The 24,893-nt window shown below is 36.3% G+C and overlaps 1 protein-coding gene across 1 annotated transcript in view; it reads right to left on the bottom strand.

The window, feature by feature from the left end:
- The window catches only part of ARSL (arylsulfatase L), a 49,925-nt gene extending 25,367 nt beyond the window's left edge, over nucleotides 1-24,558 (bottom strand). The window contains exons 1-8 of the mRNA XM_043995943.1: nucleotides 24,433-24,558; nucleotides 21,346-21,505; nucleotides 11,532-11,603; nucleotides 10,088-10,148; nucleotides 7,750-7,899; nucleotides 6,270-6,391; nucleotides 3,405-3,527; nucleotides 719-1,142 (exon numbers count right to left, since the gene is read on the bottom strand). Coding sequence (XP_043851878.1) covers nucleotides 719-1,142; nucleotides 3,405-3,527; nucleotides 6,270-6,391; nucleotides 7,750-7,899; nucleotides 10,088-10,110 — 842 coding nt within the window. The 5' untranslated portion in view covers nucleotides 10,111-10,148; nucleotides 11,532-11,603; nucleotides 21,346-21,505; nucleotides 24,433-24,558. The remainder of the gene's footprint in view (nucleotides 1-718; nucleotides 1,143-3,404; nucleotides 3,528-6,269; nucleotides 6,392-7,749; nucleotides 7,900-10,087; nucleotides 10,149-11,531; nucleotides 11,604-21,345; nucleotides 21,506-24,432) is intronic.
- Nucleotides 24,559-24,893: the final 335 nt, after the last annotated feature.

Raw genomic sequence — 24,893 nt, 5'->3', positions numbered from 1 at the left:
AGAGAAGATGAGTGGCAAGATTGCAAGATGACAAAGGGGTAGCCAGTGATCCATCACTGGCTTGGCAATGTCAGCAGAAACAAAGTACCCTCTCTGTCCTTTTGAAGCACAAGGGCAAGAGTCACATAAAATGAGTGGTCCTAGATGGGATGGGAAATACACGATTGGAGGAAATTCCTGAATCAATGAGATCACACATCCACTTGAATAGGTAGAACTTACAGAAGGAACAATGCACTGGAAACTAAGCACTAAATTCCTGATACTTCAAAGTATTTCCGGTCCATTTAAAACAACACACATCAAAAAACTGTTAGCCAAAACTGAACAAATTGTAATTTATATTCAATTTACATATGTCTATATGTATATGGATGGATAGATGATAAATAGATGATAGATACATAGATATATAGAGAGATAGGTGATCTATAGATAGATCATAGATAGAGGATAGGTAGATAGATAGATTGATGATAGATGATAGATGGATAGATAGATAGATAGATAGATAGATAGATAGATAGATAGATAGATAGATAGATAGATATTTAGATAGATAGATAGATAGATGATAGATAGTTGCATAGATGGATAGAGGTAAAAAACCAAGACACCTTTATGGTGGAAATACTATTTATTTCCTAAGACTATCTGCACTCTTCTATTCTTCATGCACCTGGTTAACTGGTATAATGTAGACACAACCATAGCTTACCTTTCAATAAATGAAAGTGCTTCTTTCAGTATAAGGGAGGTAGTTCTTTCGAAGATCATTGGTTGTTCAGTAATAGTGTGGTTTCGCATGAGGAAACAGTCTCCATACTTAATCAAGATATAAAGGAAATGCCATGTCAGGAAAAGGAGGAAACCAATGATGGCAATGGCTGTGGTTATCTTCCATGGAATTGGCAATATGCCAGTGAACCTTCCAATGGCAAATGTGAATATAGCTAGGACTATGATGTGAATATAAAAGTAAAGCTTCATCTCCAGTCTTGCACGCTTCTCAGATAGTACTGAATATTCACAATCACCCATTAAAGAAAATGGCATTCCATAAAAAAAGTCAAAACCATGGTTCAATGGATGATGACAGTAATCAAGTCTGGATTCACAATTGAGTCCCAGGTGCCATTTTCCTGAAAATTCAAAGGTAGATTGTTCAAACTGATTCCATTATCATGACTGATATATGTAACAGCTACTGTTTTACACTGTAATTATAGTCATTTTGTTTAAGAGTGCTCAAACTCCTTAACAAGAATGGAAGTTATCCCTGCATTCTTCAAACTCTGACAGGAACGAAAGGGCAGAAATTGTGACAATATTTTAAGTCATATATCTCCTTTCCAGAGAGCTTAGATTATTTCAAGAACATTAACTTTTGTCTTATTAAGTTTAAAAAAAGACCCTGCAATGATTTCCTGAACTGAACCCACATGGGTGTAGGAAGGCAAATAAACTATTAGCATTGCTATGCTCTCCATCTCCAGTGAGAGAATTGAGAAATTCTGTGCAGATTGAAACATAGTCTTTTTACTTTCTTTCTTTTTCTAGCTGTTTTTTCTTATTTTTTTGCTACATGAATGAAGTAGAAATATGTTTTGCATGAATTCACATGTATAACTGATTTAATATTGCTTAATTTTTCAATGTGTTGAGGAGAGGGAGAGAATTTGAAACTTAAAATTTTGAAAAATGAATGTTAAAAATAAATAAAACACTGCCATTATTACTAAGAAAAGAAATAGAAAATTCTGAGAAGAGGCAGAATTTTGTCAATAAAGTAGTAACTCAGGAAAAAAACAACTATTAACGTTGTTGATGAAAATATAAATTGGTCTAATAATTCTAAAACCAATTTGGAACTGTGCTAGAAAAATGACTGGATTGTATATACCTTTTTATCCAGTGATTAGTCTGGTAGACATATACCCTAAGGAGATCAGAGATAGACAGATCGGCTCTATGAATAACAAAATATTCATGATAGTATTTTTTGTGGTAATAAAAAATGGGAAATAATGTAGGTGCCCACAAATTGGGAAATGGCTAAGTAGATTGTAGCATATGAAAATAATACAATATTACTACATTGCAAAAGGTGAGTATGAAGAATTTATACAAACATGGGAAGGCTTGCATGAACTGATGCAGAGCAAAGTAAGTAACCAGAGAACAATATATGATGACCAAAATAAGGTAAAGGGAAAAAAAAAACACTAAAAAATTAGAGTCAGATCAATACAATGACCAGTCCTAGCTCCAGAAGACCAATGATAAATCAGGCCTTCTTTTTGTCAGTTGAAGGTTACTATACTCTGCATGTAAAATGAGGCAAGCATTGTTAGGCTTGAACAATGAGTTGTTTTGTTTTACCTGGCTATACTTCTTTGATATAAAGACAGGGGCCTACAAAAGGAATGTGAAATTCCAGCAATTCTCAAAAAAACAAAAAACAAAAAACAAAACAACCCAACAAACAAACAATAGTAAACCATGTAAAATGAAAGACCAAACAAAACTTCTACCTTTCACTTTGAAAAGTTTGAATGCCCATTCAAACAGAGGGGTTGAGGTAGAAAAGTGATCTCACAGAGTTTAAAATCTTTGTTGTTTTTCAATTGTTTTCAGTTGTCTCTAAATCTTTGTGACCTCATTTCGGGTTTTCTTGGCAAAAGTACTGGAATGGTTTGCCATTTCTTTCTCCAGCTCAATTTAAAGATGAAGAATTGAGGCAAAAAGGGTTAAGTGACTTTCCCAGGTTCCTACAGCCAGTAAATATCTGAGGTCAGATTTGAACTCAGGAAGATGAGTCTTCATGACTCTAGGCCTGGCAGTCTATTCACTGTGGCACATGAGTATGAAGGTTCAGTGGCTTTGCTGGTTTAATTGTCCTTACCAATGGAGATAAGCTCTACTGGAAATATAGGAGATGCTTAATAAATGTTTTATGAACAGGAAATTTCAAAAAATTTAGGGAACCGGATTAGTATTTTGACTGTGCTGTATTTTAATTAGTATATATGTGTATGCAGTGATAATAGTAAACAATGAACCATCTTTCCCCATTAAGAATAAGTTTTTCTTTTCTGACCTTATTTCATGTAGGTTGCCCTATTGTGATTCACAGGAAAAAAATTAGTCATGATTATTGTACTGAGGTTTAAATGTGGACATTAAATGGCTTCCATATGGGAAACTTTATTATGAATGATTTGCAGGTAAATTAAGAGTCTAAGGGTATACACACATAAATTTAAGATTTTAAATGATATTGTTTATGACACCCTGACATGTTTTATTAAAGGATTCTCATACTTCAAATTGTATCCTTACATTTCAAGTGTTGGACTTTCTCTGAACTGTAATATTATGGATACCTTCAAAAATCTACATACCTATTAGTCCAGTAGTATAGCCTTCTTTTTGTAGTATCTTTGCAAAAGTTGTTTCATTGGAAGGGAGACCTCCAGATGCCCCAGTCCATTGAAGAACAGGAATACCATCATAGGAAGACATGCCTTAGACGAATATGGTTTATAAAGAAGATGATACTTTTAGAAGAGTAATTTATTTGTTTTTGTCACTTAAGTTACTAATAAAACTGAGAAATATTGACCTATCAGATTTAATGATTAATTTACTTTTTTAGCTTTTGACAAGAAAAAAAACTTGACATATTTAAAAGGATAACAATGTTGTTATACTTTAAATAGGCCATAAATAAAAATATGGTCAGTAAGTCAATTCAGCATAAGAATTGGAAAATATGTAGAACAAACCAAAAGATTATGCATCATACCATAGGAAGAGGCCAATTTTTATTGTCAAAAGACCTGGGTTTGACTTTTACTAGCTCTGTGGCTTTGGGTAAGTTATTTGTTTTCTTTGTGTCTCAGTTTCCTTATCTACAAAATAATAGGTTGGACTAGATTGCCTGTTAGGTCTATTCTGGCTGTAGAACTATGATGCTAAATCATCTTGCTATGTAATATATTTCCTAGTTAGAATATACATCTCTGAGATCTAGGACTCTTTCCAGCAATGGAGTGTAAACTTTAAAAAAAAAAAAAAAGCAAAATTTTCAGCATAAGGTAATGAAAAGTTTATAACACTGAAAGTCATGAGATCTGGGTTATATAGCTTTGGTTGTAATATGATAGCAATGGAATCTTAGGAGATAACAACTATTATAGAATATAACAATAGATATAACACAGAGTGACTACGAACATTTGAGGAGGGCTTCATGGATAGGGTAATGCTATGTCTATCTGGGTTTAGTTTGCTCAGTTGGGAAATTAGATTATTAGACTGGATGATCTAAAGTTCTTTTATTAATTTAAAATTAGATTATTTGATGAAATGTCTGCATGACCCAAGAGTAAATATAGAATCCAAAGATAGATATAGTCAATACTTTGAAAATGAGAAAATTTGACTAAATGTGGAAAATAAATTTTATTATTTTCTCATTTCTCTATTTGACAGAATTCAATCTCCTTGAAAGTAGCAATTGTTTCTTTTTTCTTCTTCTTTGTATGTCTAGTAATTATCACAGTGCCTAGTATGTAGGAGCCTAATGAATTCTTGTTGATTGATTGACCCTCTATGTATCACAGTGGACTCCGTTTTTTCTAGTTCCTTACCTAATTCCTTGTGTTACTTTAAATACTTATTATGGTTCACCAATTATTTCACATCATTAAAAAAAAAAACTGTAACATAAAACCTTATTAAGATACGTGAATCACTACCCTAAGACTATCTTACTTTGTTGTGTTGTATCTATAGAGTTTGATATTACTACAAAGGGCACTGAACATACTTCTTATTATTAACTAGAAGAAAATATGGTAAAATTTGTTCAATGGGAAAGTTTTTCTCTCTTTAGAACAATGAATGGAAGGCATCTATTCAGTTTATAGTATTTATTCTTACAAGGTTGCAATCACAACTTTGATCATTGTGTCTTGTTAACTGGGCCTTCCTTAATTTCCTTGTTTGCCCCTTTCTCTTTCAACATTTTATTATTACCCATTTGTCTTTCAACTCTTCTACCCTCAATTAAGTTGTAAGACTATAAATTGTTCAGTCATACTCAGTTTAGGTGAAGAACATGGCTATGACATAGCCTATCATGTGCTATGGCTCCATTTTATCCTTGTACAATAAATAAAACCCGTTTGTTAAACCAGAAAAAAAATTCAGAGAACTAAGTCAGTTTTTCCATGCACAGAAGATATTTTAGAAGGCTTGGCAGCTTAAGAAGGCTCACTGTAATTCCAGATGCTCACATTTGACAATACTGTATACCAATGAAGAAATACTCTAGATCTTGGGATAGAAAAGTATGGTAATGCCACAGAATTGAATTGGGAGAAATTTGTATGATCAGTGCTGAACAAGTATTTATGGAAATTTTTGGTGAGTCCAATTTATTTTTGTGAAAGCTGCTCCAGTTGTGATGGGTTGGTAGATTGATGTGACCTGCTTCTAAGAACTGTATATTGTCTGTGATAGATTAGATCAATGAAAACATTCAGTCCCATTTCATTCTCAAACATTCAAGGAGATTATTAAACTTTAAAATTTTTTTCACCTTCCTAGAGGAGGATAACAATATAATCTTTACTAGGAAGCAGATACAAAATTATAGACAATTCCTAGAGGTAACACACTGAGATGCTGAATTGTAGTTGTGACATTGAGCTGGAAGAGATCTTAGAGTTCATTTAGTAGATCTTGCTCTTTTTATAGATGAGGAAACTGTGCCTCAAAGAACTTAAATGATTAGCCTAAGATTGTATGATTAATAAGTACCAGAGCTGTGAAGCAAATCTCAGTTTTCTGTTGCAAAATTCACAGTTTTTTCATTATTCCACATTAATGCTCTTATTTGTCGAAGAATGGAAAGAATTCAAGACTAATGGATATAAATTTTGGATAGTGAATTATAGACATGTCAAAAATAAAAACACTTTTTGGGCAAGATTATTTCTCTGATGACTGAATTTTAAAAATGTAATAGAAGAAAAACATGAATTCTAAAAGAAAAAGTAGGAAATAGACATTGGAAAAATTCTATTACACATTCAATTTTTTATAAAGGCATAAGAAGTTTATTTTGATCATAGCTTTTAAAGCCCTTGGTATTTCTAAATGTTTAGGAAAATAGTTCTTTGATGAGAATTTTTGATAATATTTTTAAAAAGGATTAATGGGGATTATAAATGCTGTGGTAATCTAAGAAAGTTTCTAACCTGATCGAATAGGATATCTTCCAGTTAAGAAAGCAGCTCTGCTGGGGGTACAAACAGAAGCTGCTGCTATATGCTGAGTAAGTTTCACCCCTTCATTTGCAAGGCTGTCAATATTTGGTGTCCTAATAAGAAAAATGATATGGTTTAATTGATTTTAAAATGAAATATAAATTATATACATTTGCAAAGAAAACTATTGAATTTTGTTATATTTAAAATTATTTGTGCACAGTAAAAGTATTTTATTTGCCAGAGACCTCTTAACCAACACTTTATATATTCAGACTAATAATTTAAATTCTTCTTGATGACATAACTCTGATATATTGTAATTTCCTACAGCATATCCCCAAAGAAATCTTTTTTTTTCCAGGGCAATGAGGTTTAAATGACTTGCCCTGGGTCACACAGCTAGTGTCAAGTATCTGAGGCTGGATTTGAACTCAGGTCCTCCTGAATCTAAGGCCAGTGCTTAATCCACTGCACCACCTAGCTGCCCCTTCCCTAAAGAAATCTTAATTCAACTCAAGTATTTATTAAAATTTTAATGGATTCTTAATAAAGCAGGCTTTCCCTTCATCAGTGTGTAATGGGTAAAATTCAATGTCTGGTCATCTTATTCCTGTCCCCAGTGTGGGGAAAGCTAGCTAGGATTTACTTATAAATTAGAAGCTTTAGCATCAATTTAGGCATTAAGCATTTATTAAAGTATTTTAGAGGTTGGCAAAGAGAGAACGCATGTTTCTGAAAGAATATGAAAGCTTAGCAAAAATCTCTGGGAGAGGGGCAGCTAGGTGGTGCAGTGGATAGAGCACTGGCCCTGGAGTCAGGAGTACCTGAGTTCAAATCCGACCTCAGACACTTAACACTTACTAGCTGTGTGACCCTGGGCAAGTCACTTAACCCCAATTGCCTCACTAAAAAAAAAAAAAATCTATGGGAGAGGAGAAAAAGCTGCCTCCACCTAGCAGACCCACACTACCAAGAGAAAGATCCTGTCTCTCTGTCAGCAGAAGCTCCCTGTGGGTCAGGAAGAAGAGGCGGTCCCCACACACTGCTCCAAGATAATTGGCTGGTGGCATTCAAGTCCATGGATTGATGTGACTTGAAGGCGGTCCATGAACAGAACTTGCTGAGGTCGGAGTTCAGATCCTCTGGTGGGAACAAGGTTTTGTGAGGTAACTTCCTGATGCTGGATTGACCTTAGAAAGGTCAACCCATGTTCTCTGGTGGATTTGGTGGGGAGGGGACTGGTAATAATATTCTCACAAGTGCAAATATCAATCAGTATAAAGACTTTGTCTAAGTGTTTTTGGGAGATTCATTTTTACAAAAAAAATTATAATAACTTGTCTTTGAAATGTTTGTGCAGTGTGAACTGGCTGGCTCACTGTCTAACCATTCCTTTCATCATTCCTATCAAGGTATATCATGTGTAAATAAAGTAAAGTTGAGAATTAAATAATTCTCTGTCCCTTACCTTATTGTATTGTTACCATAGCAACCTATGTCTCCAATACCAAGATCATCTGCTAGTAAAAGAACAATATTTGGTTTGAAGTTCACTAAACAGCTTGATTTTGATGGTTTCCAAATCAGAAATGTTAGGAGTGTAATGGACAAAGAGGTCCTGAAATACAAGATAAAGAAAACATAACCAAGGGATACACTGGAACCAGCTCATGCCAGCTCTAAAAGCCTATTATTAAATATATATAAACATTTATAACTTGGAAATTAAGAAATGCTAAAAATTAAGGCTTGATTTGTAGTTCTATTAATTTATAGACTTAAGAAAGTGATGGAGAAAATGTTAATAATGCAGATTACACTTTTAATTGTCTTTATTGAGAGCTGGTCAATATTTAGAATAACCCCACTTTTCTGTAAGGACCCCATTTTCCTCAAAAGTTGTGCATGTATATGTGTGTGTGTGTAACTGGTGGTACCTTCAGGATAAAGAAAAGGTTGGACTTTTCTCTTGGATAATTGAACATGTGTACAGTTTGAGACACTGTATTTTAGGAAAGACATTGACAAATTGGAATGCATTTAACATGAGAGTGACCAAGATGAGGACTAGAGAGCAGGTTATATAAGGCTCTGTGAAAGGAACTCAGAACATTTAGCTTAGACAGCATTAAACTTTGAGGGAACATTATAGCTGAATTCAAATGTTTTATAAGATAAATTGTGGAAATGGATTGAATTAGTTTTGCTTGGCTTCCAAGAGCAAAATAAGTAATAGACTTTGCATAGAGGTAGATAGGCTTGATATAAAAGTGAAAAAAAACCCCAACAACCCCCCCCCAAAAAAAAACCCTTTTATTTATTATAGGTGTAATAACATAGCCTGGGCCATTTCAGGACTCCTCCTTCTTAGAGCTCTAAGGCTGGGGGATTTGTTTTTCAGGATGAAGGCTGGGGGATTCGCTTTTCAGGAATATTATAGAGGTAACTGCTTTTCATATATTAGTCAGATATGCTATACTTTGAATGCCTTTGCAAATATGAGATTTCATGAATGTTTTATGTGTGTATATCTGTTAAACTAACTGTAAAACTTATATAAACCAAAAAAAATGAAGTAAGCACAACTAGGAAAAAGATAGAACTACTTACAACTATGAAATTAGAACCAAAACAAAAACACCACACAAAAATGGATGCCTTTAAATTATAATGACAAGTTTGGCCCCCAAAAAGAGATGTCCTTCTTTCTTTACAGATGTGGAGAACTGTGGATGTAAAACACTATGTATGCTATCATTTTACATGTGTTAGTTGTATTAAATCTCTTTCCATCAATTTTTATTCTTATAAGTGATACTTTTCTGGATAAGGGAAAGGAAGAGATATATTTGGAGATGAAAATAATTTAAAAACAAAATATATCCATAAAATACTACAAATTTATGGTTTAACTAGTATTTCTCAGCATGAATACAGGAATAACATGAGAGTCTCTTTTCAGATGGTCACATTGCTTACTGATTAGGAATTTCATTCAGGGATTTGTAAAGATACATACTCATTGGATTTTTTTTTTCTAATCAAATGATTAATCTTGGGTATTTGTAGAACTTAATCAGAACTGAAGTGTTAAAAATGGGCAATTGCAAGAAGAAAAGTCATTTATTACAGTGGAATAATTAAGAGTTTTGATATCTCTCCTCATACCCTAAAAATATCTTATAATTTTAATATGAAGTATTAAATGACTGATTTAATAAATCTTTTTGTCAAGAGGGAATACTTTTTATTTATTCTTGATAAAATCTCTAGAAAACCACAGGGGTCAGCATTTTAGCAATTTTTATAGCTGCTTCAAACAGTATTATCTATTGACATCTTGAATTAAAGGAAGTAATGCCTTCAACCATTTGGCAACAGAGTTATTGGTTGTTCTTTCCTTTCCAACAAACACAGTCTGTGCCAATACCCAGGGAGCAAAAGAAGCAGCAGTGGCATGCATGCAACAGAATTTAAGTAATTTTACTTTCCTTGGACATAGTGACATGAAATGGATTAATTTTAATAGTTCTCCAATCAGCTCCCAAATATTTGTAAGTCATTAGAGTTTTATGCATGTATATTTTAAGATGGACTGAGGTAGAACTGACTTTGAGTTTACTTTTTTGTTTTATACAGGCATAGGAAGCAATAATTTGAAATATGTACCCTTTTCCGATACTTGAGAATTCTCTGATGATAGAGCACACTTACTTCATCAATACATGCCTTAGAAAAACCACATCAAAACATATAAATGTAAATAAGGACAAATATCATAATTAAGAATGTGAAACTTATCTTACCAAGCTTTTCCCAGGTGTAGCATGCTATCTGCTTTCTTTGAAAGAAGAAATCAAGGTCCTGCTATTGTGCATGAAAAACAAAACAAGCAAAATATATTAAAATCACCCAGGAGGTTAAAGTAAAAATGCATAACTAGAAAGAAATTTTAGGTAGGCATGATTCTATTCTCTCACCCATAGTACCTCCACCCCACCTCCACCCCACCCCATTCCCGGGATTCCCAATGCCCAATGGCTTTCTTGTAGCTCTTAGGCTACAAAGGGAATCACGAAAAACTCTTGCAGAAAAAATGTCCACCTTTCTAATGAAAACCTAAATGAAAAAGGTCAGTAGCTTGGAAGAAAAGGAGAATGAGCAGTAAAGGAAAATTTCAGATTGGAAAGAATTAGCTTTAAACACTAAATGAATGGAAGAATTAAATTATTTAACATTTATATTATATAATTGTGGCTGTATTAGTGGGTGAGAAGTACACTAAAATTACCAGGACTTTTATTCAATTAGAAAAGTGACTGTGGATATGATATAATTTTAATGTTTTTTTTTAAAGGTGACTGATGGGAGGGTTCTAATTAAAGTGTGTTTCCTGATTTCATTTATTCACCAAATATTTATTGAGCACCTGTGAGCAAGTCGTTGTTCAATGGGTAGAAAACATCATGAAATGTGAAACTATGGGAAAGAAGTGGTTAGAAGGATGGTATGAAGGGATTGAAAAGAACTAGTAGTCCAGTAGGTAGATGAGACATACTGTATGTGTTAGTGTGAATTGCTGAAGGGCCTATTGTTGGAAAATGAAGAATAATATGTTGCCATGAAGCAGTTGCAAATTTTAGAAAATACTTTGATAATTCATATGAAATTGACTTGATGGTAGAAGGGCAGAATCAAAGATTTTTCAATGAATGAAGTAATTGCATATTTTCTAATATAGGGATAACTTATCTTACCATTTGCATATATTCACCATAAAATCAGGAGTTCCAAAGGCTTCTAAAATATTTCTAAGTATTTTATTATTTTCCAGTTACATATTGCATATAAGGATAGTTTTCAACATTTGTTTTCACAGGATTTTTAGTTCCAATTTTTTTTCTCTCCCCCCTCACTTCCTTCCCTCCTCCCCAAGATGGAAAGCAGTCTGATATAGGTTGTATATGTACAAACACATTAAACATATTTCTATATTAGTCATCTTGTGAAAGAATCAAAGCACAAAGGAAAAACCTCAAACAAGAAGGAAAAAAAAACAGTCCAAAAGTAGAAACAGTATGTTTCAGGCTTCTAAAATATTAAAACTAAAAATAATAACTGAAGGCATTAAGCACAAGTCATGAGGGGAAATATCCTAAAGCTTATTTTGATTATTTATACAATTAAAGAAATTTCATTTTTTAAAGTTTCATAATAATCCTAAATTGGATGAAGCAAGAATAAACTTACATGTGTTTGTACTGGAATTCAGGGGAGGACTTCACTTGACGAGGTGAATGGTGGAAAAGTGATGAGAAATACCTACAAATGTCAATCACATATAGAACTCCATTATGAAGGCACCAGACTTTCCAAAAAAGGTAATTGTCAATTAGCTTTAAGTCCAAAACTTGCACTTTGGGAGTTTCTTCCTTTAACTAATAGCCAGAATTTGTTAGTGTGTATATTTCATATTAATAAAACTTCAATCTATCTTTCAACTAGCATCACAACTTCTGAATGCTATATTCCAAATTATGCCACAAACCTTGGAAGAAGAATTGAAACTCACTCGAAAATGGTAACACAAGAGATTTTGCTAGCATTATAATAGGAAACAGCCTTCTTTTGCCACTTTTTGCACACACCTGAGATTTCACAATGAGTTTGCAGAGTATGAGAAAAAAAGGGGGGTGTTAGAAGTAGGAAGAAAAGTGAGTCTATGGTTTTGTGTGAAGAGTGAAAGTAGAAGTAAAAAGTTGGGTAAGAATATTGTGAATTTGATCAACTTTGAGGAACTTATCCAATACAAGGAAAAAATCACTTTCTCTTCCACTGCAGGTTGAAGGAGCATGAATTTTCCCATATTATACAAGTCTACATTAATTAAATGTGTGAAATTATATGTTTAGAGTCATTTGTCCTTTTCCTTGACCTTCTATTGCTTCTTGATATCAATAGTTCACTCTGAAAAGGGGTAAGGAAAAAATGTTTCAGGCCAAAAAAAAAAAAGATGTATTTTAAAATTCTTTTGTAAAATTATTTTTTTAAAATCTCTTTAAGGTTAGGTCCCCTAAATATTCCCCTTCCTCTCCTCATTTGGGCCTCTGGCTCAAAAGAAAAAAATCCAGTTTCGTGAACTTTCTTTTGAAAGTCCCTTTAGAAAAAGGGGTAAATATATTGGCCTGATGCCAATATACTGTTAGTTCAGGTTTGAGAGTAGGAAGAAAAGAGGCACTCGAATCATTGAATTATTTTTAAAAGGAGGTTTACTTTGTCCTAGCAAGGATATGCAGACAGTCAATAAACATTTTTAAAATCCCTGCTATGTGCTAGGCACTATGCTAAGGGCTGGGGATAGAAATATTCTTTTGTTTGTTTGTTTGTTTTTGTTAGGCAATTGGGGTTAAGTGACTTGCCCAGGGTCACACAGCTAGTAAGTGCTAAGTGTGTGAGGTTGGATTTGAACTTAGGTACTCCTGAATCCAGGGCCGGTACTCTATCCACTGCGCCATCTAGCTGCCCCCAGAAATATTCTTTTAAAAATTTATTTATTTATCAATTCACTCACTCATTTATTTATTTATTTATTTGTTTGTTTGTTTGTTTGTTTAGGCAGGGCAATGAGGGTTAAGTGACTTCCCCAGGGTCACACAGCTAGTAAGTGCCTAGTGTCTGAGACCAGATTTGAACTCAGGTCTTCCTGAATCCAGGGCTGGTGATTTATCCATTGCACCACCTATCTGCCCCTTGGGGATAGAAATATTTTTTAAAAAGAAAGAAAGAAAGAAAGAAAGAAAGAAAGAAAGAAAGAAAGAAAGAAAGAAAGAAAGAAAGAAAGAAAGGAAGGAAGGAAGGAAGGAAGGAAGGAAGGAAGGAAGGAGGAAGGAAGGAAGGAAGGAAGGAAGGAAGGAAGGAAGAAAGAAAGAAAAGAAAAAGAAAATGATCTCTGTCTTCAGGGAACTTCTTTGGTGGGGGATGGGGTAGATGGAAGATACCTGGAGTAAGGAAATGATGCAGAGGTCCAAAGAAATCAAAAGAGGTATAGTTTGGAGGGAAATGAGATGGCTTGACTTGCCTCTTCTTCCCCACCCCAGCCACCCCTTTAAAGGAGCTTCTTTTGGAGCTCATCTGTATCAGGAGTGTTGAATTTGATGGTTTGCTAGGGTCTTTGTCCTAAATCTAACTATCCTGTTGTCCTGATTTCCAGTTAAGGTATAAATATCTTTAGGAAATGGTACATTTATTTATAATGATATGAATGAAAGTAGTAAGGAAAGAAAGGATGGAAAATAGTAGAAGGATCTAGATTAAGGGATAGTTCACAGTGGGTTTCCAGATGTAAGGACTTGACCATGAGAAGAAATGCTACCTGGGACTTCTGGGATACAGAGAAGATGATGACACCTGCACAGTCATCGATTCTCATCATAGTTCTTAGTTATCTATTGCTGCTGGGGCCCACCTGCTGCTGCTTCCATCAAGCACCACCTCTTTGTATTGAGTTAGTCAAGCTGTGCTGATTTCTGAATGATTTCATTATGTTTTGTTTGTTTTTTTGAAATGCCAGTGCACAAATACTGCCACAGGCATGGCCACTGCTGAGACTCAACTCTAGCCAAATCTCCATGTCAAGTCCTAAGCTCTGAGGACAGCATTGTCACAATTCTCCTGTTTCCTGTTCAGGGAAAGGAATACTGTGGATGCTGAAAATCTTAGTAACTTTGATCTATGACCTAGTAATGTGCTAGGCCTGATACTGTACTAGGACTGCATTGTACATTGCCAATGACAAAGGACAGACTAGCACTGCCCAAGGTTGGACCAACCTATTGATGAGGTCAGGAATGGCCCCATGGGATTGCTCATATAGTTCAAAGAATTTCTGGCTAGCTGGGCAAGAGCTTGAGTTTCTTCTTTCATCTGTGGTCATTCTTTCTAAGGCAGGAAATTTTTCCTAGTGCCAATCAGTCCCAACATCTCAAACACATTTGTCTAATCCCAAAAACCAGGAATGCCTAATTAACCATTGCCTACCTAGGTTCAGGTCAACATACACAAAAGGGGGGAAAGGCAAAGCAAGAGACTCCTCTTGGCCAGTCTGTGTGTTCTACCTTCCATGTGAAGACAGTCATAATTTCTGCCATGGTTGATCAGGCACCTGGGCATAAGCCCTTTACTTACCTATACTATTGGGAGAGAGGGAAAGACAGAGAGAGACATGGAAAGACAGAGAGAAAGAGACAGAAAGCTGGAAATATATGTGTGTATGTATCTGTATATATATAGTGAATCAGAGAGACAGAAAGAGAGAGAGAGAGAGAGAGAGAGAGAGAGAGAGAGAGAGATGCCCACACCCTCACACAGAGTTCTTGAGTAAAAGAGGAAGATGTCTCTCCCCTTGAATCCTTTAACCTGATGTATTGTTTCTGGAACTGGATGCTTTTGTCCATATCCTCAACTCTAGAGAGGTCTCTGGGATGCTGGGGGCAATCAAATGGTATCCTCTTTAGTGTCTTTCCCAGGGATTTGCCGCAAAGAGTTCAACAGTCCACATGACATAGTTCCCAGTGATTTCCAAAATTGCACAAAAAGACTCTTAAGCAGTTCCACATACAGAGTGCTTTGAACTATCCCAAAATTCAGTCACTTGAGGAATGGGGGTGGAGTAATGAGGAAAGGGAAGCATACTTAGGCCTATAAATTGGAGGCTTTGTAGACCACCATCACTCTTAATTGCCCTATTGAGTGTTGAAATTACCTTATTTTAGGCTGTCTGGTAATTTGGAAAGTGAAGTTTCTGGTTGGGCACACAGTTTTGGAGCCGGGATAACATTTGGAATTAGAAAGACTTATTCAATTACTCTAGTTTTCTTTTAGAAATTCAGGTTTCTTCAGGCTTCAGTCCTTGGATTCTGTAATGGTAGTAATCCTATGCCATGACCTTATCTTGCATTTAAAGTCTTACCTCTCCTGGCTGAATTCTTGTGACTCAAACTTTTAGATGTGAAAGGACCTTATGAGTCCAAACCCTTCATTTTACAGAAACAAAATGAGGATGAGATACCATATGATTTACCTAACTACACATTACTAGATAGTGGTAGAGATAGGACACAGACTTAGGTCTCTTAACTACTAGTTTGTTTTTTATTTTCCACCATGATGACTTCTAATTTTCCCAGTACACCAGTTTACTCCCTCTGTATATCACACACACACACACACACACACACACACAACGCACACACAAACACCTCCTTCAACCTCCACCAATACCCTCCCGCATTAATAGCAACACATCCCCAACTCCCTAGATAGCTCCTTCTGAGTGAGCAGAAGACATATGGAACTCAACGCCTTCCAGAGATAAAGATACTCTGAGTACTTGCAACACTAGTCATCGATATTTCTCAATGAAAAAGCAACCCTAACACTAAACAATTTAGTTTTAATCATAGTAAAATTCACACAGTGAACCCTTCATGCTAGTGTTAATGACAGGATACCAATGTACCAAGAAAGTGGTTTTGATGGGGTCAATGGTGATTTGAGGGATATTTAAAATATGGTTGGTGTATGTCTAGAACAAAACACAAAATTAAATAAAAAAAACAAATAAAAAAAGGGTCTTCCTCAATTCATTGCAGAAGTAGGGGAACAATAGATATAAAATTACTGTAACTGTGGCCAATATGTTGGTTCAATTTGCTGAATGGCTTCCCCTTCACCCCCATTGACATTCTTTGTTACAAAAGATGGATGCCTAGGTTGGAACAGGAATTATGAGAAATTAATGTTATATGAAAGCAAAATCTATTAAGAAAAATGAGATAAAATATTTTGAAATAAATAGCCATCCCAGAGATCTTCCTTTTGACTTAGCAGCCCCCATCCTGGGCCTTTACCTTAAGAATTTCAAAGATGGGGGTAGGTAGGTGTCACAGTGGATAAAGCACCAGCTCTGGATTCAGGAGGACCTGAATTCAAAATCTGGCCTCAAACACTTGACACTTACTAGCTGTGTGACCCTGGCTGGGCAAATCACTTAACCCATACATTGCCCTGCAAAAAAACAAATTTCAAAGACAGAAAGAAAGGGTACCTAAATAATTTTTCATAGTTATATTTCTTGTAAAAACCAAGAACTGGAAGCAAATGTGTGTCTAGCAACTGGGGAATGACTGAACAAACCAAGATAATTAAAATGAAATATTATTATACCATATGTAATGCTAATAATTCAAAGAAATGTATCAAGATTTAGATGAATAGATGCAAAATGATATAAGCAGAGCTGGGATAACAATACATATAAAATCTATAGAAATATAAATGAAAAGAATGCAAGAAGCAAAATGAAATCTGGGGTATTATGATGGCTTGTATAATTACTCAGTACTATAGGACAGATAATGAAATAATGAAAATATTGAATAATTGAAAATATGGAATAATTGATACTATAACATCCCTACACTTGGCAGACAGATGGGGGACAACACAGGGTAGAGGGTTGCACATGTTTTCGGATTAATTGTTGTACTGAGCTGTTTTCCTTTGTTAAGATAGAGGATAGAGTGCAAGGGGTGGCAATGAGGTAAATATTGTATATGGAAATTTACACATGTATTAAAGAATAAGGTTATTGATACAACTAAAGTACTATGCCCAAGCCAAAGCTCATGAGCTCAACTTGAATGATAAGATACTGTGAAATGAGAACTTTATTTTCACTCTATCAAAACTATTGTTTTTGTTGTCTGTCCTTTGTTCTCAAGAGGACTATGACACTGGAAAGTGATGTCATGACTTTTAGTGGATTGGATTTATGTGAGAGAGGGCTGTGCAAAGTCACCAACCTCACTCTCTTCTCCAGAGCCATCTGGGTCCAGTGTTAAGATACACATCAGGATGACTTGAGATGGCCCCAGATGTTTAAAGCAATTAGGGTTATGTGATTTGCCTAGGGTCACACAGCTAGTAAAGAATCTGAGGTAAAATTTGAACTCAGGTCCTCCCAACTTCAGGGCCACTGTTTAATCCGCTGTGCCACCTACCTGTCCCAAGCTAGAGACAGGGTGTGTGTGTGTGTGTGTGTGTGTGTGTGTGTGTGTGTGTGTGTGTGTGTGTGTGTGAAATATAAATTCTTTTTTTTTTGCAGGGCAATGAGGGTTAAGTGATTTGCCCAGGGTCACACAGCTAGTAAGTATCAAGTGTCTGAGGTCATATTTGAACTCAGGCCCTCCTGAATCCAAGGCCAGTGCTTTATCCACTGTGCTACCTAGCTGCCCCTGGAAATATAAACTCTTAGAAAATAGGTGAAGGTTGTTTCTGTTTAGATATCTACTAGATGATTCTGTCTTATGTCCCCCATCCCTAAGTGCTGAGCTCTGGGCATGAAATCAAAATCTCACAGGAAGGACATCTGGATACAGAAGGAAAAAGGTCTTTAGTTCTTCATACATTTATGCAACTCCTACTCGAAGGACCCAGAATATCAATATACAAATAAATATGTAACAGTGTCACAATGGGGAAAAGACCTGTGTTCTATCTTCCTGGGTTAGTCCTGTTTTTTTTTTTTTAACTATCTCACTAGTTATAATCATGTACACTGGTCTCTGAGGGGAAAAAAAAAAAACTGAGAACCCCTAAAGCTGCCAAAACTGCTGTTGAGGATATTGGCAGGGTAGAAGCCAAAGTGCTGGTAGTGCCAGTGCTTGCTGTCCTCAGAAGGGTCATCCTTGTCAGGCTTGATTGAATGTTTAATGACTCAGAATTTTAGACCGAGAATGGAATTTCAAGGTCACCTAGTCCAATAGTTCTATGGACTTCTTAAAAAAAAACAACCCAGTATTTTGATAACTAGATTTCAACATAATTATTTTCTTTTGTAATTCTCTCTCTATATATATATATTAATATTATACGCTTAAAATTTTATTCTGAGAAGGGCTCCATAGTTTTTATTAGTCTTCCAAATGTATCCTTAACACATAAAATGTTAAGAATTCCTGACTTAGTCTGAATCTTTCTCATTGATGAATTGAAGTGCAAGGTAGTTCTCTATTCCTAGTTTAAAAAAATAATAGCTTCTGTAATGATGAATCCTGGCAAAATGAAGGAATTTCATCCTGAGGCTGGAGTTTAGCTTATACTAATATTGAGCAAGCATGAACTAACTTTCTTTCTTACCCACACATTGAGTTGATAAGGGAAACTAAGTAAATACAATGATGTTTCCATGATCAGTGTAGAAAGGTTTCAGGTCAAGATTTCTTGACTTTATTACCTTGGCAGGAGTTAATCAGGAAGAAAGAGAACCTAGTAAGAAGCTTTTTAAAAAAAAAAAAAAAAAAGGTCATATGTCATTCTGCTCCAGGGGTGGGTGTGTACACACATATACATGTATACACATATACCCATATACATGTATGCATACATATGTGCACAACCACATATCCTTATTCCTAGACTCTTCCTGTCCTTTTTGTTAGTGTCCAAAGAGCAGCATGTGGAATCCTCTAAATAGAGACTCCAGATGTAATTCCAGGAATCTTAGTTATTGTATTGCCAGCAGAGGGATCCAATTTTAACCAGCAACTCAATTATAGCTTTTAAGTGGCAGACAGGGAGAAAACAATGCTCTTTGAACAGGGAGAACAGGAGGTTATCCTCCATAACAAATAGCACAGACTCAAACTTTGGGTCATTGGAGGACACTGGAGTATTTGGGGGGGGGAGGGGCAGGGCATTGAGGGTTAAGTGACTTGCCCAGGGTCACACAGCTAGTAAGTGTAAAGTGTCTGAGGCTGGATTTGAACTCAGGTCCTCCTGAATCCAGGGCTGGTGCTTTATCCACTGCACCACCTAGCTGCCCTGACATTGGAGTATTAAAGAAGTGCATTTACTAAAGCTCTCAACATCCCTAAAGCAACTGATTTAGCACAACAATATTACCAAGATCTCCAGGACTCATAGAAGCATTGGTTCACATCTAGAAGGGACCTTTAGAGATCATTCAAAACATAAAATCACAAATTTCAGTGTTGAAAGAATTTCAGTGGCCACTGCACCTAATTCATACCTGAAAAATAATCTCATTTAAGTGGTAAATGGTCATAGAGGCTTTGCTTGGAAAATTCCAATGTAGGGGAAACCCACTACCTCTTGAGGCAACACATTCTACTTTTCTATATTTCTTTTTTTTTAAATTAAATTAAGTTTATTTATTTGTAGGGCAATGAGGATTAAGGATTTGCCCAGGGTCACACAGCTAGTGTCAAGTGTCTGAGGCCAGATTAGAACTCAGGTCCTCCTGAATCCAGGGCCAGTTCTTTATCCACTGTGCCACCTAGCTGCCCCTTCTATATTTCTACAGTTTGTAAATAAGATCCTCCTCTCCACCTTACACTAAGCTTGAGTTGTCCTCTTGGCAACTTCCATTCCCTCTGATTGTTCATATTTTTGGCCTCTGGGGCTACAACAAAAAAGACAAATCCCTCTTCTGTGATAGGAGTTCTTCAAAAATTTAAACACATCTATCAAATCTCCTTCTTCCTTCAGGTTATTTCTTCTCCAATATAACATCCACAGTTACTTCAAGTGGTCTTGCTATGTTATGAATTAGAGACCCATCATCCTTTTGGCTGCTCTGGATATTGTTCAGCTTTTGAAGGCTTTTCCTAAAATGGAACCTCTAGAACCAAATACGCTAAATGTGTTCTGACCAGCTCAGAGTACAAGGGGACTGTCATCTCCTTATTCTTGAGTGCTTTATGTATCCTAACAACCTTATTTTATGAAGAAAAACCTGAATGCCAGAGAGTACTTTCACAATAGCAGATGGGGGTATACTACAATAGCACACTGTAGTGTCAAGATAAAAACCTAAGTCCTTTTACTCCAAATTTAGTATCCCACCCCCACCCCCCACCATTGAAAACCATGCTGTCCAGCCCAGGTCACAATCTCCATTACTCCATTTTCCAAGCCAGATATTCTTAGTGACATTTTACTAGATCAGAGCCAGAGAGGTAGAGTCAAGATAACGGAGAAGGAGAAATAACACAGCCTAATTCCTCCAGCAAACCTCTTCCCCAAAGATCCAGAAAATGCAGTGAATTCTGATTGAGAAAGTCAAGGAAAAGTCTCAGTGAGTCATCTTTGCAGCCTAGGGATGTTCAGGGAGACAGAGAGATTTTTAGATACTGGGGATAGAATCTGGCCCAGAGCAGGCCTAAAAGCGAGCTCAGACTGGGTACTAGGACAGGAAGCACCTGGGCAGGAAGAGATCCCAGAGGATCCCTGAACTAGTGTAGGATGCAGGAGTGGCTGCCCTCTGGTAGTTCAGTCACCCACTACCCAGTTCCCAGTCAGGTCAAACTGGGGAGGTGGGCCTATAAGTAGAGGTGGTAGAAGCAGTCACTAGTTGATCCTACATAGATACTGTTCAAGGAACAAGCTCAGAAGAAATTAGTAGTGGTATAGCTGATTCCATGAATAGAACTGGAACTTAATTCTAGCCTCTAACCCAGGATGGAAGTCTGCAGTGGAAGAACCAGAGCAGAGGTCTCAGAGTGAAGAGGAACCTACAGTTCAGTCTCTGAATCTGTAGGACCTCTCAGTGGGTTCATTGTAGTCTAGTGAAATTCCTGAGCAGAGATAAGCCAATAGACCCAAACCTGGGTTAGGAACTTACGAAGCTCAGACCACGAGTGCAGTGAGCTGACTTAGCCTTGATTAACCCACTTTGGGAACACTGAAAGATTATAGGCCACCAGTCTGAGCTATGAAAATAGTAGGATGCAAGAAGACCAAAGTTCAGGCTATACATTCCTGTCAGAAGTGTGCAGATTCCAGAACTATTACAAAGCCTCGTAGATTAGAGCTAATAGGGTCTAATGAATAAAGTGCTGGACCTGGAGTCTGGAAGCCTTGAGTTTAAAGTTGACCTCAAACACTTACTAGATGTGTGACCCTGGACAAGTTACTTAGCCTCTATTTGCCTCAGTTTATTTATTTTTCCAATCTGTAAAGTGGGGACAATAATATTACCTACCTCCCAGTTTGGTTGAGAAAATAAACCAATTTTTCTAAAACAATTTATTATTGCTAGCTCTTCTTCTTATTATTATTATCATCATCATCACCATCATTTTCATTAGATGAGGAGCCTAGGTAGAGTCATGCAGAGTTCTATGCTGTAGAGCAAAGTAAACCTAGGAAAGAGATAAAATAACAAGTTTGATTTGTCTTTTGGAAGTCATTAGACTCCTCCAGTGGTGATTTTCTCACTTTCTGTTGGGCAAAGGTAGACATAACTTGTTACTTGGAAGAAACAAATTCCATGATTCATCTTTTCTCATCAGCTACCAAATCAGAACTTTTTAGGAATAGGAACCTACACTTTAGGTTTCAGGTTAGAAAATCTTTGAGAATACAACCAGCAGATAAAATTCACAATTTCTTATTATTTTGGTGAAGATAAAGTGAAGATCTGTTTATTTAGGCTAACTACTTCCTCACTTTTTCCTTCCTCCCATTGCCTCTCATCCCTAGCCATTAACAGTGTTAACATCCCAGTCATTTCTATAGCTCAAGGGTATTAGGAAAAATAGAGCACATACCAACCATTTAAAAAATGTAATAAACATTTTTATTTATAGTTTGGGGTTCTTATTTTTTATCCCTCCTCTCTCCCATCCCTGAGGCAGTAAGCAATCAGATATAGGTTATACATGTACAATTATGTAAAACATTACCATATTAGTCATTTTGTATAAGAAAACTTGAATAAAAGAGAAAAAAGAAAGTGAAAAATAGCATGCTTCAGTCTGTGTTCCATCAATATCAGTTCTTTCTTTGGATAGTATAAATAAACCATTAGTCTTTCTTCTGCTTAGGACCAAAGGGATCACTAATAGAGATCACAAGGTGAAATGGGACCAGAAAGATGACACAGTAAAGGAAGATATTCTGAGAGAAGAGTGAAAAGAATGGACAATAAATCAAGAAAATCCAATGAAATAGACCCATGGCATCATTCAGCAACATGTTTTAAGTTCTATCCCTTTCATACTTTCACTTCATATATCCACCTCCATTCCTTACCAGATTCTTTCCACAACCTAGCCATCTTAACATCTCTAGAAATTATTTCTACATTCTCTGTTTCCATCTCTAGCTCTTCCCTTAGCTTCCTCTCTATGGCTTCTTAATATCAAAGCCAGACTCCAGAATTCCAGAGGCAATGCATGGATCTTCCTTTTCACAGTCCTTTAAAGCTTTACCCATGATCCATTGCATAAGTTTGTGCTTTTAATGATGTCCCTAAGCACCATTCCTTCTTCCCACTAGTCTGTTCTGTCTGAACTCTCTAGGAGTTCTCTCCCCGGAGCTGCAGGATAAGATCTCAAAGGCAGGAGCAATATTCTTTCTCAAGTTTATGAGAAACTGAACAAACAGCAGGGGAGAAGAAACCATGAGCTAGTATGCATCATTGTTACATGGTGAGGACAAAACAATGGATTTGGAGTCAGGAAAATGAAAGCTATAATCCTGCCTTACTACTTACTAGCCATGTGACTCTGGGAAAGTCATTTAATTTCTCTCAGACTCTGTTTCCTCATCTATAAACTGAGGGACTTGGACTCAGTGGTCTCTCTTGTACCTATTAGTTCTAAATTGTGAAAATAGATGCTTTGATTTGCTTGAGTCCCCCACTTATCCAGGTAATCAGAACAATTTATGAGGATTGGCTGCATTGGCTAACACAACAACAATCCTTTGCAGTGACCAAAGTCGAACTAGCTGGAGAACTCTGAAGTCAATGAAGCTCATACCAGCATTGAAGCAGATCCTGAACTCCTTGGTGATGGTGGTTTATGGACCTTCAAGAGACATTCCTATCTTATCTGACTGCAAGTTATGAGACTATGAACATATCCCATTTATGGTCTTATTGTCTTCAACTTCCCCCCAACTTTGGTTATGGGACTTTCAGAATTATCCTGTTTTTTGAGAGATCTCCTTATCAAGACATCTCCAAATCAAACCTTGGACTGTGAACTGCTTATTACCAAGGATGCTTTCTGATTTGTGTATCAAAGTCCACCTCCTTGATCCTTGAATTTCTCATTTCCTCCATCCCCTTGAGAATGGAGCCTACTGACTAAGCCCACCAGTCCTTCCAAAATTTCTTAACTGCCTTTGTTTAAAATGTATATAAACCCACACGGTCTACTACCTGGTGTCCTATTCAGCATAGGTTGGATAATACCCATGCAGTATGTTAAATTTTTATTCCCTATTTAATAAAAAACCTTTCTTTAATTTTACAGGCATTGTCTTTATGGTTTTCCTTCCCTTTTGCGGAGAAGGGGATTTAAATCTCAAGAATTGGCCTTTGGGTTCTCTGGAGAACTGGCCTTTGTGTTCTTTGGTCTTCCCCTTGGGAGAATGAGAGATCTAAATTCCATTTTAGAGAGGTTTGCCTTGGTTTTACAAAATCTATAATCATATAATCTTCCTTAATGTTCTATAAGATAGGAATATGGGACAAGACCAACATAAGCAATATATTAATTGACAACCTAATAGCTTCTTCCCAAACCCTTCCTTGTACTGTCTCCTGTATGCCTGAGAGAAAATCTGAACTTCATGCTCCAGGACACAGAGAAACTGGCACCTCAAATCTTTCCCTTTTCACAATGTTTTTTTTGGGGGGCCTCTTTCTAGTGTTCTATCTTACTTTAATCCCTGGTGTCTATTCCCTCCATTCCTTCTCTTCCCAATCCCTGTCTGCACCCCACCCCCGCTCCCACACACACTCAAACACTTAAATAAATCTAACACAACAAAGTCTGCTTACAAATTTCTTGTCAACACAAATTCTCTCAAGAGTCTCCTAGTTATAGTAATCTTTCAGTTAAAGCCTGCATTTGATTTAATGACTTGAATTTATAAAGAGGTTTTGTTGTGTTGTTTTTTTAAAAAATATTTTCCCCCTATTTTTGTAACATTTCCAATGAGAGCTTCCAAAAAAACTATAAAACTGCAGTGAATTGTCTAGTCTTTCCACATGGCCTCAATGCCTGGACACATATACACAAATAGACTGAAAAGTTACTTAGTAGATGCCAAGTACCTGTATGGGCTGCTATCACATCACAGTGTGATAGTTAGATCTGTGTTGGGCTTCATTCACTCCAGATGTCTCAGAGAAATGCAGCCACATCCCTTGCCACAATCTAAGAATTCCCTGGTGGTTTCAGCCATTGGTCAAAATAACACAACGCAACCAGGATGGAGCACGCATGTGCACTGCTAGGTGGCCTAAGGGAAAATCATTTTTCAAAAGAACAAAGTTTGGTTGCACCGGGCCGACCTGAGGAAAGTAAATTTCGTGTGTATACTCTAATCCTGCTGCAATTTTTCTATTTCATTTCACCACAGACTACCTCCTCTTTTTGTTCATAAATAGTAACACAAAAAAGATTGAGGGCTGGTCAGTGAAGCAGTAAGTCTTTCATAATTAAACATTAGTTTTAAATGTATCCTGGCATTTCCCTAGATCCTGTGTACAGCATGTCTGGCTTTTCCCAAAAA

The sequence above is a fragment of the Dromiciops gliroides genome, chromosome 3 (genome assembly GCF_019393635.1).
Source record: "Dromiciops gliroides isolate mDroGli1 chromosome 3, mDroGli1.pri, whole genome shotgun sequence".
Taxonomy (NCBI): Eukaryota; Metazoa; Chordata; class Mammalia; order Microbiotheria; family Microbiotheriidae; genus Dromiciops; species Dromiciops gliroides.
This window is presented reverse-complemented; position numbering and strand designations above follow the sequence as displayed.